This window comes from Balaenoptera physalus (genome assembly GCF_965194825.1).
Source record: "Balaenoptera physalus genome assembly, chromosome: 11".
Lineage (NCBI taxonomy): Eukaryota > Metazoa > Chordata > Mammalia > Artiodactyla > Balaenopteridae > Balaenoptera > Balaenoptera physalus.
The window spans coordinates 91,999,775-92,013,601 of NC_138896.1; the positions used below are offsets into that span (position 1 = coordinate 91,999,775).

A 13,827-nucleotide genomic window follows, 5' to 3' on the forward strand; every position below is an offset into this window, starting at 1 on the left:
AAGGAGCCAGATTCATTGCTGCATCTCCCTGCTGGAGAGGAAGGGGAGTGCAATTTACTTTTAAGGCAGTGAGGCATATCACTTCTGCCCACGCTCCACTGCTAAGTCACATCTGGCTAAGGGTTGCTGGTAAATGCAGTCTCTAGATGTCTGGATGAGTGACCAGGTACCCAGGTAAAACCTTTTGGGGGAGGGGCAAGGGGAGGGAGAGAAAGAAGGGAGAAAAGAGGGAGGAGGGGGGAGGGAGGAAAGAGAGAAAAGAGAGAGGGACGGGGGAGGGGCGGGGAGAGAGAGAGAATTTGAGAATGAATGAATGAATTGTGGAAGACAATTGGAGTCTACCAGCCATACCTTCCATTCAGGGATTTTCCCCCTCCTTAACCGAATCCAGGAGAATTAACAGAGAATATTTAACATCAGTTGTCCAATGGACTAACGATAGCAGACTACATTTAACTCCCAGAACCCAATCACAATACATAGTTAGCAATATTATTGTGAAAATTTCTTACTTTGAGCAGCAAATATTTTCTTTTAAAATTTTATACAAGAATAAATATTCATTCATATACGCACATCCTGGGTCTGAAAATATTTCGCTCCTCCATTTTGAACTCCAACTTGGGATTTCAAAAATATGTCTTAAGAGGAAATGTTTAGGAGGACAGACTGATCAGTGAAAGGTCCTTGGCAACATCTAAGCAGAGAGCCATCATAAAAGAAGGATTGATGTTACTACCAACACACAAGGCTGTGCCTGTCCATCTCACAGTGGACCCTATGGAGAAGGGACCAAACTGATTTGATTCGAGACAAGACAGGAGAGCTGAAGGTTTGAGGATGGGGTGGGAGGTGGGTAGAGGAGGAACAAGACTGGCATTGAGATGATCATTATTGATAAGATGCTGCATGATGGAGACAGAGGCTTCCTCATACAATTTTGTTTAGTTTTGTTGATGTTTAAAAATTTCCATAAGAAGAAGTTACTGTTTTGCTTGTTTGCTTTGGAGAATGAACCACACACACTCATGCCAGCCTCAGTACTGTCTCTAGGGGACAGGCCTGTTCCCAGTCACGTGAGAAAACGCCACTTGTGAAAACCATTAAAATGGTCCCTGACTTTATAATCTTCTGAAAAATGAAGTGAGAGAAGAGTGGGGTGAGATTTCTGATGAGAGAACCAATGATGAGTAAAGTCTGTCTATGTGTTTCATCTATCACTGGTCTGGTTTGGTAAAGCTCCAACAAAAGACTACAGGGATACGCTGGGACGGATGAAGGTCTTCAGTTAGATAACCGGGTTTGTAAGGGCACAGTTTTGGCACACACTTTTCTACAGTTAAAAAAAATGCTGCTCTTAAAAAAAGGCTCAAGTCAGACATGACAGTTTTCATGAAAATCAATGTTTGCCAAGAAATCCAAAGGTCCATTTGAGTTTGGTCAGTAGCTTCTGGCATAAGGTCTATTTCTACCTTAGAAAGGATGGAATCCATTCACAATATTTATATCAGACTAGATAGTTGACTTAAGTTTTCTTGCATAAATTCTCACTTTACCTTACTTTTAGAAATTCCAGCCTACGAAGTTCCAGCTTCAGTGAGAGATTGTCCTAGAGACTGGAAGAAACAGCACCACCATCTTTATGGCCCAAGACTTTGTGTGCTTTGCACAGAATTATTTTAAAGACTTGCCATGAAGCATGATCACAAGGGTTTTGAAACAATGGTTTGATAGGTGCTAACTCTGGTAACAAGTTAAAAAATAATAATCAAATAGAAGGGTACACTCAATAAAAATAATAACGAAGGAGAGAGGTAACAAATGACAAAGTTCTGTTTTTCTTTGGATCGTAGTGAGTCAGTAGGTACAGTTCTAAGTTTTCTACACAAGCTCCACATTTGTTCTCTTGGCTGTGTACATGTAGTCTAAGTTTTTAGGTAGTGATTTAAAATACTAAGTTGGTATATGTAAAAGCAAAATTTTATAAAAGTTTTATGTCTTTTATCCTGGGGGGAAACGAATGATGGACCCAATCAAGTTTTCACCACTTATGAAAAAGGACATGTTGAACATTATATAAAAAGAGCATTGAGCAAAATTACCCATAATTCCACTTGAAGTCTATTTTTCTTTTCCAACAAACTGACCAAGGAATGTTTCTTGAACCCAAACTAAACTGAACCAAAAATAATCCTTCTATGACCAAGTATGGTACTTAGTACAGCAAAATCCCATACACTTATGGGACACATTACTCCAGAGGTAAAGTTACACATAATGTGCATTTGTAAGCCCTGGCTGAATAAATAACTACAAAATGGACAATTTTTTTTTGCAGCTCTTAGTGGGTTAGCACGGCCACTTTAGTCAGTTAAACACATTCCAGAAGTTGTTTATTTGCAACGTTGAATCCATTTACAACACTTGGTGGGTTTTTCAAGGCCAGGCTACATTGGCATCGCTGTACGGCCAGCACCTAGCACCCTGCCTAACCACCCGTGATCAACACCCTGCTACTATTTGCTGAATCAAGACAGTGAAATCCCGTGAGTCCATTCCTGATAACAGTCAGTTTTGCATGTCATGATTTTCCTTCATGCTCCAAAACCTCAATGATTTAACACATTATTTTCATACTACCTTAAAACTCATGCAAACAGAACTTTTCTGTCCATAAAATGAAAACTTACACACTGTTAGTGCTATATTACCAACTTTGGAGTCTTTACCCATTTTAGAACGTGGGCTATATAGAAATCCGCTTGTAATAAAAACTGACAGCTGTGACAAAAATAAGGATATGATATTAAAAATAAATCAAATGATATATACTACCGTCATTATTCTGATACAGAATTTTTACACAGCAATATTGATACAGGTACAAATGACGGGATGTCAGGCAATCCATTACAACAGACCTTTGGGTTACAAATAAAGTTTAAATGACAACTTAATACCGATTTAAAAATGATAACTAGTGTTATGCCAGATTAAAATCAATACTTCCTCTTCAAGTGACATTTTCTAGAACATCTCTAACTAGGAGACTTTCGTTAAAAAAAAAAAAAAACTTTATAAAAAGGAAAAGAAATAAATGTAATATTGTACTGGAAAAGTCTTTTTAAAAAATCCCAAATCTAGAAATCTGGACTAAATTACTTTGACTTCCCATTCTTTCTGTCCTCATACTAGTCAAACCACAGACCTGAAACCCACTTGCATAACAGGTTCAGTTAAAGTTCAGAAGCACCCCTGCCTCCACTCCATATAAGAGAAGTTTGGGGTCTAGTTCAACTACACATTCTTTTCACTGTTTAAGCATCAGGCAAAAAGCTTGATTCTCATCAGTGATTCTGCCAGCAAGCTCAAGGATGTGGATCCCCACTTTAAAATGCTAGAGGGTCAGAGGAAAATGCCAAACAATAAAATGAGAGTCTTAAAACTCACTGAGGAGTGAGGGAAAGAGACCAAGGTGTGTGTGTGTGTGTGTGTGTGTGTGTGTGTGTGTGTGTGTGTGTGTGTGTGTGTGTGTGCGCGTGCATGCGTGCACACGCAGTGGGGCAGGGGGTGTTTTAAGAAAAAAAAAGTTTCTGTAACAAAATATCAAATTCCTATTCTCCGCACTTTTGTGAAAATGGACAAGTTACTGGCATTAAAAAAAAGCCAAACCAAAACACAAACAGGGAAGTGAAACTGGTTCCATAATGCCTTGCACTTTACATTTCTATTCAAAACATAAGTCCGCTTTCGATTAAAAAAAAAAGAAAAAACACATCACTTAAAAATCAAAGAGGAAAATGTTACTTGGAAAGTTGAGGAAGCAATAGCATTTCTTTCTGGCATATTATTTGTTTGGTACAATCACAGGTAAACAGACTTTACGGACATTGTGTGGCTGTTCACATTTAAAGTTTCTCCTCTAAAGTGGTTACTTTCGGACTAAACAAGTATATCGGTTAAACGAAGTCCGTGAACAGGCTAAGCCGGGCATGCATGGACACGTGTGATGCATTCTCCGTCCAAAAAATGGAACCTAAAATAAAAAAGAAAACTGAGTCAGAGCAGGAAATGTTAAAAAAACAAAAACAAAAAAAACTTGGTTGAGAAATCTCTTTGAATAATAATAGCTAGTGTTTATTGAGTATTAACTATTCATCGAACGACAGGCTCAACACTTTTTTAATGTATTATCCTTTTCCATCCTTACGACCACTCTGTGAAGATGGCAAATACTTTAATTTACCCATTTTACAGACGAGAGACTGAGGCACAGAGAGATTAGGAGCTTGCCCAAGGTCACATATCCAGAACTTGAAGCCTGGCTGGCAGGTGGACCTGAGGGACCAAGCTTTTAACCAGCAAGCTACACTGCCTTCTACTTGTTCTCATTTTAATTCTTTTTAGAGCGTCCTGTGACTGAAGCTCCTTGAGGAGAACATAACGTTATGGGCACGACCACATGTATACAGTGAGCAAATAAAAATTCACTGATAATGAGAAATATATAAATTCATACATTTGTGCAAATATGTGAGGGAGTTCCCTGGTGGTCTAGTGCTTAGGATTTGGTGCTTTCACTGCTGTGGCCTGGGTTCAATCCCTGCTCAGGGAACTGAGATTCTGCAAGCCGCGCAACGCGGCCAAAAAAAAAAAAAAAAAAAAAAACTATAAAAAAACCCCCAGAAACCATTCCTCCCCCCTCCAAAAAAAAGATGTGAGATGAAGTCAAAATTCTGGGTGGGGCAAGGGGAGTACTAAGAGGAAAATTAGGGAAGGAGGCAAGCTCGATTTGCAGAAATGCAATAAAGCAAACCTGGGCTTAGGCAGAACCAGCAGTGAAAGGTCAGCTTCATTCCAAGAGCCGTTCCATGGCTATTTCTAAGAGCTCTGCTCATGTCTTGGGTGAAGCTGGGTTGAGGAGGCTCAACCAGCAACTGGTGTGGTGGTTCTCTGTGCCGCGGCAAGTGGAGGACCCTCAAAACACGTATGCTTTCTAGAGGCAAAGAGCAAAAACCATTCTTCCCCCTGTAGGAGTGGTGCCCTCTTGAGAACCTGCATGCTTTGCAAGTGACAGGGAGAAAGTTTAACCCCAGGCCTGGAGGCGATCGATATTCAATGAAATGGGATGGCAAATTACCCGATCCAGGGTAATAGGAGAGAGGCCAGCTCTTACAGACTCATGCCTCCGGGATCCTTCTACAGTTTCCGCAAGGCGTGGGAATGCATCCTTCCTGCCTCCCAACTCAAATGCTTCTTTCGGTATCATTCTAGCCATATTTCCTATTCTTTCCACCAAAAGAGGCCGCCCCACACCAGTGATCTGTCCTTAGGAGAAAATCTGAGATGCATCTTCCAGATGCCTTCTAAATCGTTTCCTTATACATCAAACAAAAGGCTGTCTGCAGACAGTGGCAGAACCGTTCTAACCTTATTTTTAGGTTGAACTGACTGGATGGACCCAATTCTATGGGTGTCCAACAACGGTCAAGGCCAATTACTCTGGGCATTATCTTTGGGCGCTCCCATGCTCGTGTTCTTCTTACCTCCTTTTTCCTTTTTCTTCTCTTCCTCTTTCTTCTTTCCTGCCTTCCATTTCCAAAATGGTTCTGGAAGGGCCAGGGAGATGGTTGAGATCAATAAATACAAAGGGAAGAAAGGGAAGCAGTAGGACGGCAGGGGAGGTATGTGGTGAACAGGCAGAGCCATTCCAGTTCCTTTGTCTTTCTGCAAGAGCATTATTTTCAAGGCTCTAATGACTGTGTCTACTCGGGGGCACCTTGGCCATCGGCTCCATGCAGACGTATGCTAGAATGGTTCTGTCACTGTGTGTGTCAAAAGGCCCACGGAGGGCTTCCCTGGTGGCGCAGTGGTTAAGAATCTTCCTGTCAATGCAGGGGACATGGGTTCGAGCCCTGGTCTGGGAAGATCCCACATGCCGCGGAGCAACTAAGCCCGTGAGACACAACTACTGAGCCTGCGTGTCTGGAGCCTGTGCTCCGCAACAAGAGAGGCTGCGACAGTGAGAGGCCCACACACCGCGATGAAGAGTGGCCCCCGCTCACCGCAACTGGAGAAAGCCCTCGCACAGAAACGAAGACCCAACACAGCCAAAAATAAATAAATAAATAAATTTATAAAAAAAAAAAAGGCCCACGGATAGCTGGCTCATTTGTTGCCACCGAGACTATGTCACAGGAGGTGGAGGCAGCAGGAATGGCCTGGACAATTACAAGTGGATGGTATGAGACGTTATAACTCATGACCTTTATGATCCTTTCTTGACCCTGAGATCTAAGAGATTCCTTTCACTGAGCCCCAGACTACTACACGAACCAATGGTTCTCAATTTGGGGTGATTCTGCCCCCAGCCCCCCAGGGGACATCTGGTAAGGTCCAGAGACATTTTTGTGTGTCACAAATGAGGGGAGGAGGCAGCACTACCGGCAGCCAGTGGGTACAGGCCAAGGATGTTGCTAAACATCCCACAACTCAGGGGACAGTATCCACAGCAAAGAATTATCTGGTCTAAAAAAATGTCAACGGTGCTGAGGTTGAGAAAAATGAACACAGACAGCGATATCCAAGGAGCCTGGAACAAGTGAGCTCCAACTGTAATAAGGGTGTCAAACTGTATACATGGAGAACACCGAGCATGTGTCTGTTATTCATTCATTCAACAGGCATTTACCGAGTGTCACCAGCATATCAGACCCTATTTTAGGTGCTGCAGATACAGTGACGAACCAAACAGGAAAGGCCTCTGCCCTTCATGGAACTTAAATTTTAATGACAGATACCCAGTAAGACAGTTTCAGGTACTAAGAAGTGCCCTCATGGTTTCAGTGCGGTGCTCTGTGCATCTCGACACCATGGTCACTCTTTGGCCTGTCACGGGGGTCGTCCTCAGCAAAAGCAGCAGAAAAAAGAAATAACGCTGGCGGCCTGCCACGGGCCACATCAAGGCATCATGTATGAATGTCACACCAAAGCGGGAGCCAGATTTCTGCCTCGTTTTGACACAAGCCAAGTGGCCTCCTCTTGAGGTGAAGTAACGCACCTGACTGAGGTCACCCAGCTAGAAAAGGAACGTGTCACAGTCAAACCCAGCTCCATCTTCTTCCAAATACCACCAGGCCCAGACTCCAGGCTCTGGGAAGAAAGGGACTCTTGTTTATGAGGACACAGCACTCTGCCTGGCACATAGGCATTTAACAAATATTTTCTCGAGTGTGTCCTATCTCCTGCGCCCACCATAGGCTGTGACCTCCCTGCAGGTAAAGGGGTGAACTTCTCAGGTCCTGGAGCTCCCCCTTTGCCCCGAGCCCCCCTGTCTGGCACTGATCAATGCCACCAAACTCGGAAGCCAAAGGCTCTCGCTTACATAGGGTCCCTCCAGGGTCTAGGAGGGGCCCTGGCAACGTGCTCACTAGGTCGTATGTTTTTGTGAAACCTTCAAAAATATCTTTGTGTTATTCTTTTTCTTACTGAGAGCACCAAGATTGTGGAAGCGTCAACCTAGATCTCCTCCAACTGAACTTATTAACATAATGATTAGACTGTCCTGCAGGTCCCTTTATACCTGAATGCCCTTTTCCTATTTTTATGCTTTTTCAAGATCCAGTCTGTGTTTCTCCCTCCTTCCTCTGAGCCTTTCTTCACTGGACCAGCCTGTAGCAGTTTTCTCCTCCATCTATGAGCTCTTAACCACACAGACCACGATTTCTGACACGATACACCCCATAGATAACTTGCCCGTTTCTTGACGGGTCCATTCACTGCTAGTTCTACATTCACTGTATGACAAACCTAATAGGTGTCTGACAGTCACACATGCATGAGCAAGTGTTCATGGAAGATGCATCTTCAGATGTACAAATAGAGCCAAGGAGCTCATCACTCAGTACCAACGTGATGGTTTACTTTAGAATTAACTACACACTCAAGCCAATGTTTCTAATAGTCTAGGTTTCCAACCAGCAAATTCTAGAAGTTACCGAGGCAGAACCTTCAGCACTCTTGAGAAGGCATGATTCCCAATACATTCGCAGCACCTTTAAAGAGAAAACAGTCCTGATACGAAACAGAAGTATTATTCGTGCTGTCTCTCAAAACAGAGTCAATTGTGTTAAAGAAGGAAACATAATGGGATACGTGCAGAAAAGCCTAGTCAAGCGACATAAAAAGCACTGGCTCTCTTATAATTTTAATCTTAATAAAACCAGGCTTGTTACAACTTTTTCAATAGAAGTACATAGCTCCAAAAAATTCAAATGGTATAACAGTGCATAAAATTAAAATGACAAGTCCCACAGCTTCTGGTTTTAATAGCTATGAAGAGTGCCACTGTATCTTAATTTGGTAAAGTTCTAATTGTTTCTTCTAATTTTTTTGGAGTAGGTATATACTCACATAACCCGAAATCATGCAGTACTTTATCTGCTCCCATCCTGTGAGGAGAGGGGTAACCTGGGGCCTGGGTTGATGGAGGTCGACCTGACACGGACCTGGGCCTCCCACTGCAGTGTGTCCCAAGAGGAAGTAAAGAAAAGCAGGGAATGGTGGGTCAGCCTCATTGGTTGGGTGAAACTGCACTTGAGCTGGGGGAGCCTTGAGCCTCTGGGACTAGGGGGCTTATGAAAGATTTGCAGGAAATGAGTGGTAGTTTCTATGAGTCAAGGGGACCCCCCGACACACACACACACACACACACACACACACACCCTGGCAATCATGTATGGCAGCCACAGCACCTGTGTGGACGAGTGGGCAAAAGAAGCTGTGTGCTCGGGGAGCTGATGAGTTCCCAGGGAGGCGAAGACGCTGTACCTCCTACGCTGTGTCCTGTAGGGCGCAGCGAATGAAGTACCAGACAGGGCTGCTCAACCGGCGTGATTCCAGCCCCCTCCCACTCCCCCGTCCTCCCCGCCCAGGGAACATGTGGCGACGTCTGGCGGCACTTTCGGCGGGCACAACTGGGACGGGGTGCTACTGTCATCTAGGGGGTAGAGGTCAGAGATGCTGCTAATAAACATCCTACAATGCACACGGCGGCTCCTACAACAAAGAGTCATCCAGCCTAAAATGTCAAAAGAGCCCAGGTTGAGAAACCCCGTATTAACCTAAAGCATATTCATGTCTTGTGAGTCTCTCTGCCAATCTGAACCTGTAATCATGGCCATGAAGCTGCCCTGAGAGAGCAAATGCAGACAGTGCCTCTTGACATCTGTGACAGCAAATGAGCATACTTTGTATTCTTCCACCCATCTTTTGCTAAATTTTGCACTTATATTAGTTATATTTCAGTCAGTATTTTAAAAAATTTTATACTCTATTTGGAAATTAGGGCTATAATGTTTCACCATAAGTTGGTTCTGAAATAGAAACAGCTAATAACTTTTTAATTCTTCCTCTTTTTTTTTTTTTTTTTACATGAACAAGACCCAGGTTTTAATCAGAAATTTTTTGCTTCAGGAAAGGAAAATGTATTAGTCAAGTTTTAAAGTGCAGCTCAAAAATAAAAATAGAAAACCAAAATGAGGGCTAAAAATGTTAACATAAAAAATGGAATGAAATTTAAAAACAAGATTAATTTTTTGAAGGAAACATAGTTGTTTAAATTTAAAATTTTTTGATAAAATAATAAGCAATAAGAATAAAAGTACTAGTCACATAATTCTAAACTTCCAAAGCCAATGGGTAATCAGAATGGGATGGACATGGCTAATCTTTATAAACTCTAAAAGTGTGGGTATTAATAGAAATGAATGTTTCTTAAACAGCAAAGTATTCCCAGTAGACATATGATTTAGTAATGCATTCTTAATTGTTAAAAAACTAATTGTTAAAAATCAATACATGTTAAAACTATTATTTGCCTAAAAATGTGTTTAGAAAACATGCATCCTATTTTTTTTTTAACATCTTTATTGCAGTATAATTGCTTTACAATGGTGTGTTACTTTCTGCTTTATAACAAAGTGAATCAGTTATACATATACATATGTTCCCATATCTCTTCCCTCTTGCGTCTCCCTCCCTCCCATCCTCCCTATCCCACCCCTCTAGGTGGTCACAAAGCACAGAGCTGATCTCCCTGTGCTATGCGGCTGCTTCCCACTAGCTATTTTACATTTGGTAGTGTATATATGTTCATGCCACTCTCCCACTTTGTCCCAGCTTACCCTTCCCCCACCCCGTCTTCAAGTCCATTCTCTACATCTGCGTCTTTATTCCTGTCCTGCCCCTAGGTTCTTCAGAAACTTTTTTTTTCTTTAGGTTCCATATATATGTGTTAGCATACGGTATTTATTTTTCTCTTTCTGATTTACTTCACTCTGTATGACAGTCTCTAGGTCCATCCACCTCACTACAAATAACTCAATTTCATTTCGTTTTATGGCTGAGTAATATTCCATTGTATATATGTGCCACATCTTCTTTATCCATTCATCTGATGTGCATCTTATTCTTTTTAAGTAGACATATTTTATTCTATTTTTGAATTATCAAATGTGAAGTTAAAAACTTTACAAAGTCGTAGCCTAGCAGTGACTGTAAACTCTACAAGTTAATTGATACATCTGAAACAAAACAGTAAAATAAACTCAGGGGCCACCAGTTTCTACTTACAGGTCTCAGTTTTATTCATCAAATACTGTTCACTTTATCAAAATAAACAAACATCTGTGGCTAATGTCAAGACCAAACCAGAATGGAAAGTTTAAAACTTGAGCAGGTATAGTCCTCACCTATTCGTAGCCTGTGTTTTTAAAGCACCAATACCTGGGACCACAGTCAGAGTTAATCCACTTTTTTTTTTTTAACCAAACATAAAGAAAACAGGGAGGTAAAAGGAATAAACACATCGCATTAAAAAGAATTTTCTGTCTACATTTTTACCATCTACTAATGAGCTGTAAAACTTCAGAGTGGAGTTTCACCAGGATATGTTTATTAAAAATTTTTTTTTCTTGAGTTGTTTTGAATAGAATATAATTGAAAGATACTCTGGAAGAACTAGATTTTCATCGGGATAAATTAATTTCGCCCAAGACAAGTAACAACTCTGGGACTAGAACTCAGTCATTGAAATGACCTATGAAAATGTGTTTTCAAGACAGAAAAATAACCAGTATGAAAAGCTGTAACATTGAGGTCTAGAAACACATTTCAAGTGGGCATCTGAATAGGGGGTAAGTTCAGATCTGACATTAAAATCTTATTTTTTCAGTACTTCACTTCTTTTATCACTTAATTCTATTAGGAAAACCCTAGTCTGTTATTATAGACTTTGTTATTAAGTGTGATAAAAACACAGCACAGAGATGTACCTGGGTTTACGGCAGGAGAATGACTTTGTTTCCTTTCAGGACTGACGTTGCACTAAACCTCAACTAGAAACTAGAGGAACCGGGGAGGCAGAATCTGGTTCTCTTGTCAAAATATCTCAGATCTGGAAAACTCATTGGAACTACAGGACGAGACAGGTGCCAACTCTGGACCATCATCCCTCATCTCCGTGAGCATCTTCCCCACACAAACCAGTTTGGGTTAATTGCGCTGAAAAACATGTTCAAATTAAACATGACGACAGCTTTCACGGAAGTCGGAGAATATAGTGGTTAAGACGACACAGACAATGGAGCATCAGACAGAAGTGAAATCCAGAGCATGCCCTCTGACCTATCACCTTGGGACCTCAGCCACTTACTGAGCCCCTCTGAGGCTGAATGTTGTTGCACGGAAAATAGGACAAAACTAAATCTTACTTCACAGGCTTCTTGGGAGCATTACATGAGAAACACATCCACAACACTTAGTATCCAGCGTCTGGTACAAGACTGCATCCAACGAGTGGCAACTAGTACTGCGATTCATACGAAAATAGTTCCCCAGAATGTGTCACTCTTCACTCGCTCTAGCAAACTGGCCCCGAGATTCTAGTACCCGGGGCACGTGAGGTTATACTAATCCTGTACGAAGACAACGTTAAGTTTTAAAGGAGGGTGAGTTAAGAGTCAACTTTTCAGCGACAGCGACTCCAATGGACAAAAGATGACTCTCGTTGGATAAGGCTGATGATAAAAACTGAGATCAAGGTCAAAGGCGGCTGGGCCAGCTTCACCACCCCTCCCCTCCCCCCTGCCACCCACCCAGGGTGGGAAGGGGTGGAGTCTGGCACGGAGCCAGACAACTAACGGTTTAAAACATTTCCTGTCTCAAAATGGCCAAGAATAAAAGGTGCATATCATGCTTACAAACAACAAGACCGGCTCACGGGGAGGAAAGGTCTAAACACAACAGGAAGTGTTTCTCAAGGAAACCACAGGAGAGCCCAATGCCGTCTTCAGGTGGGTCCAATCAACCAGGGTCCCCATTACAGCGCACAGAGCGAAACCCAAGCCAATATACGTCCTTCCTTATTTCATTCCAAGAGAGTCAAAATATTAGCTGTTATCTGTAACTCTGGAGGACGGGAAAGATGTTTGGCACTACTACAGTTTTAAACCCTAAGCCACGTGTGGAAAAAAAAAAAAAAAAGCAGAAGGTGGAATCCAGCTTGCTTTGAAAACGTTCAACCTATTTTAAGACGAGAGGATACCACGTGTAGAGAGAACACTGCAGGGGACTGAACTCGCCAACAAGCCACCAGGCCTGGGACTTGTCCTTCAGCAGACATCCCTGCCCCTGCACCCCACGTAACTGCTGGGTAAATAAAGATGTACCACTAGAAGAGCAAGGCACCTGCAAGCTGGCATCCCTGGGGGATCTGGCTGTACTCATACTGTATTTCAAACGTTTTGAATCTGAAGGGCAAGGATTCTCCAGGCTCCACAAACTTCTCTGCTCTCTCCTGCCTGCCACCCACCCCCTTCCAGAAGTCACGTACAGCTGCCCGACCCCTGCAGTCAGGAGAGTCTGCAACCCCTGGGGACACAACCTCTAAAGCGCTGTCTAGCCCTGCCACTGGTCCTGCCACTTCTTGGCAATAACTTTTCAAAAGTGGTGTTCAGGGCATTGTGATATTGAGCTGTTAGATAATAAATTGGCAAGTTAAATATCGTGAACCTCCATGGTTGTGAACAATGCATCCTGTGGAGAGAGTCAAAATATAGGACTTTCAAGTTAAGATACAAGAGTGATTGCATCATGGATGAGTTTCTGCAAAAACCAAAACACAAACTTATTTACTTCTGCCTTTTCGGTAGGTCTGACGTTAAAAGTCTTTTCAAGAGCTTTCATACTCTGATTTCTGCAAAGAAGCATACACAGTACACACACACACACACACACACATATATATATATATATATATATATATATATATCCTAAAATTTTTTAAGCAAATTTAAGTGTTTGAAATTATTTTCATGAAATGTTTCTAATGCCACGAGAAGCATGATATGTAAATGATTAATAGAATAAGGATGGTAAAGGATACAATTCTCTCAAATGGAAAGGGAAAGGAGTGAGGAAGTGGTTTTCCACTTCAACTTCTCTGATTCCCAACTTCTAGCACATTACCCTGGGTTTCATGTCACACAGGCCTTGCTCAGAGTTGAGTTACTGCAATGTAAGAGAACCACCAAGAACACAAACATATATACTAACTTTACGAGTCAGCGGATGGCAGCTGTCTCCCACTTTGCCCATCGGTGTGCAAATCCGTATGCTCTTAACCCAGATACTAACAGCACAGCACATGGCTCCACCACACTGGGGGTCCTTGTCGCAGGCCTGAAATGTAATAAGCACACAGATAAATACAGATAACAGGAATGACTCAGGCTAAGGGGATCTAAAATTAGCAGTAAAAAAAAAAAA

The 13,827-nt window shown here is 42.1% G+C and overlaps 1 protein-coding gene across 4 annotated transcripts in view; it reads right to left on the reverse strand.

Annotated features, from left to right (window-relative positions):
- Window positions 1-2,362: 2,362 nt before the first annotated feature.
- The window catches only part of PROK2 (prokineticin 2), a 410,294-nt gene continuing 398,829 nt past the window's right edge, over window positions 2,363-13,827 (reverse strand). Inside the window, exons 2-4 of one of the 4 annotated variants that reach the window (XM_082412436.1) lie at window positions 13,615-13,740; window positions 5,547-5,609; window positions 2,363-4,036 (exon numbers count right to left, since the gene is read on the reverse strand). In XM_082412436.1, coding sequence (XP_082268562.1) covers window positions 3,932-4,036; window positions 5,547-5,609; window positions 13,615-13,740 — 294 coding nt within the window. In that variant the 3' untranslated portion in view covers window positions 2,363-3,931. Of the gene's footprint in view, window positions 5,610-13,614; window positions 13,741-13,827 lie in introns of those variants that run through there. The other 3 variants (XM_082412437.1, XM_082412435.1, XR_014250579.1) reach the window with 3 other exon arrangements.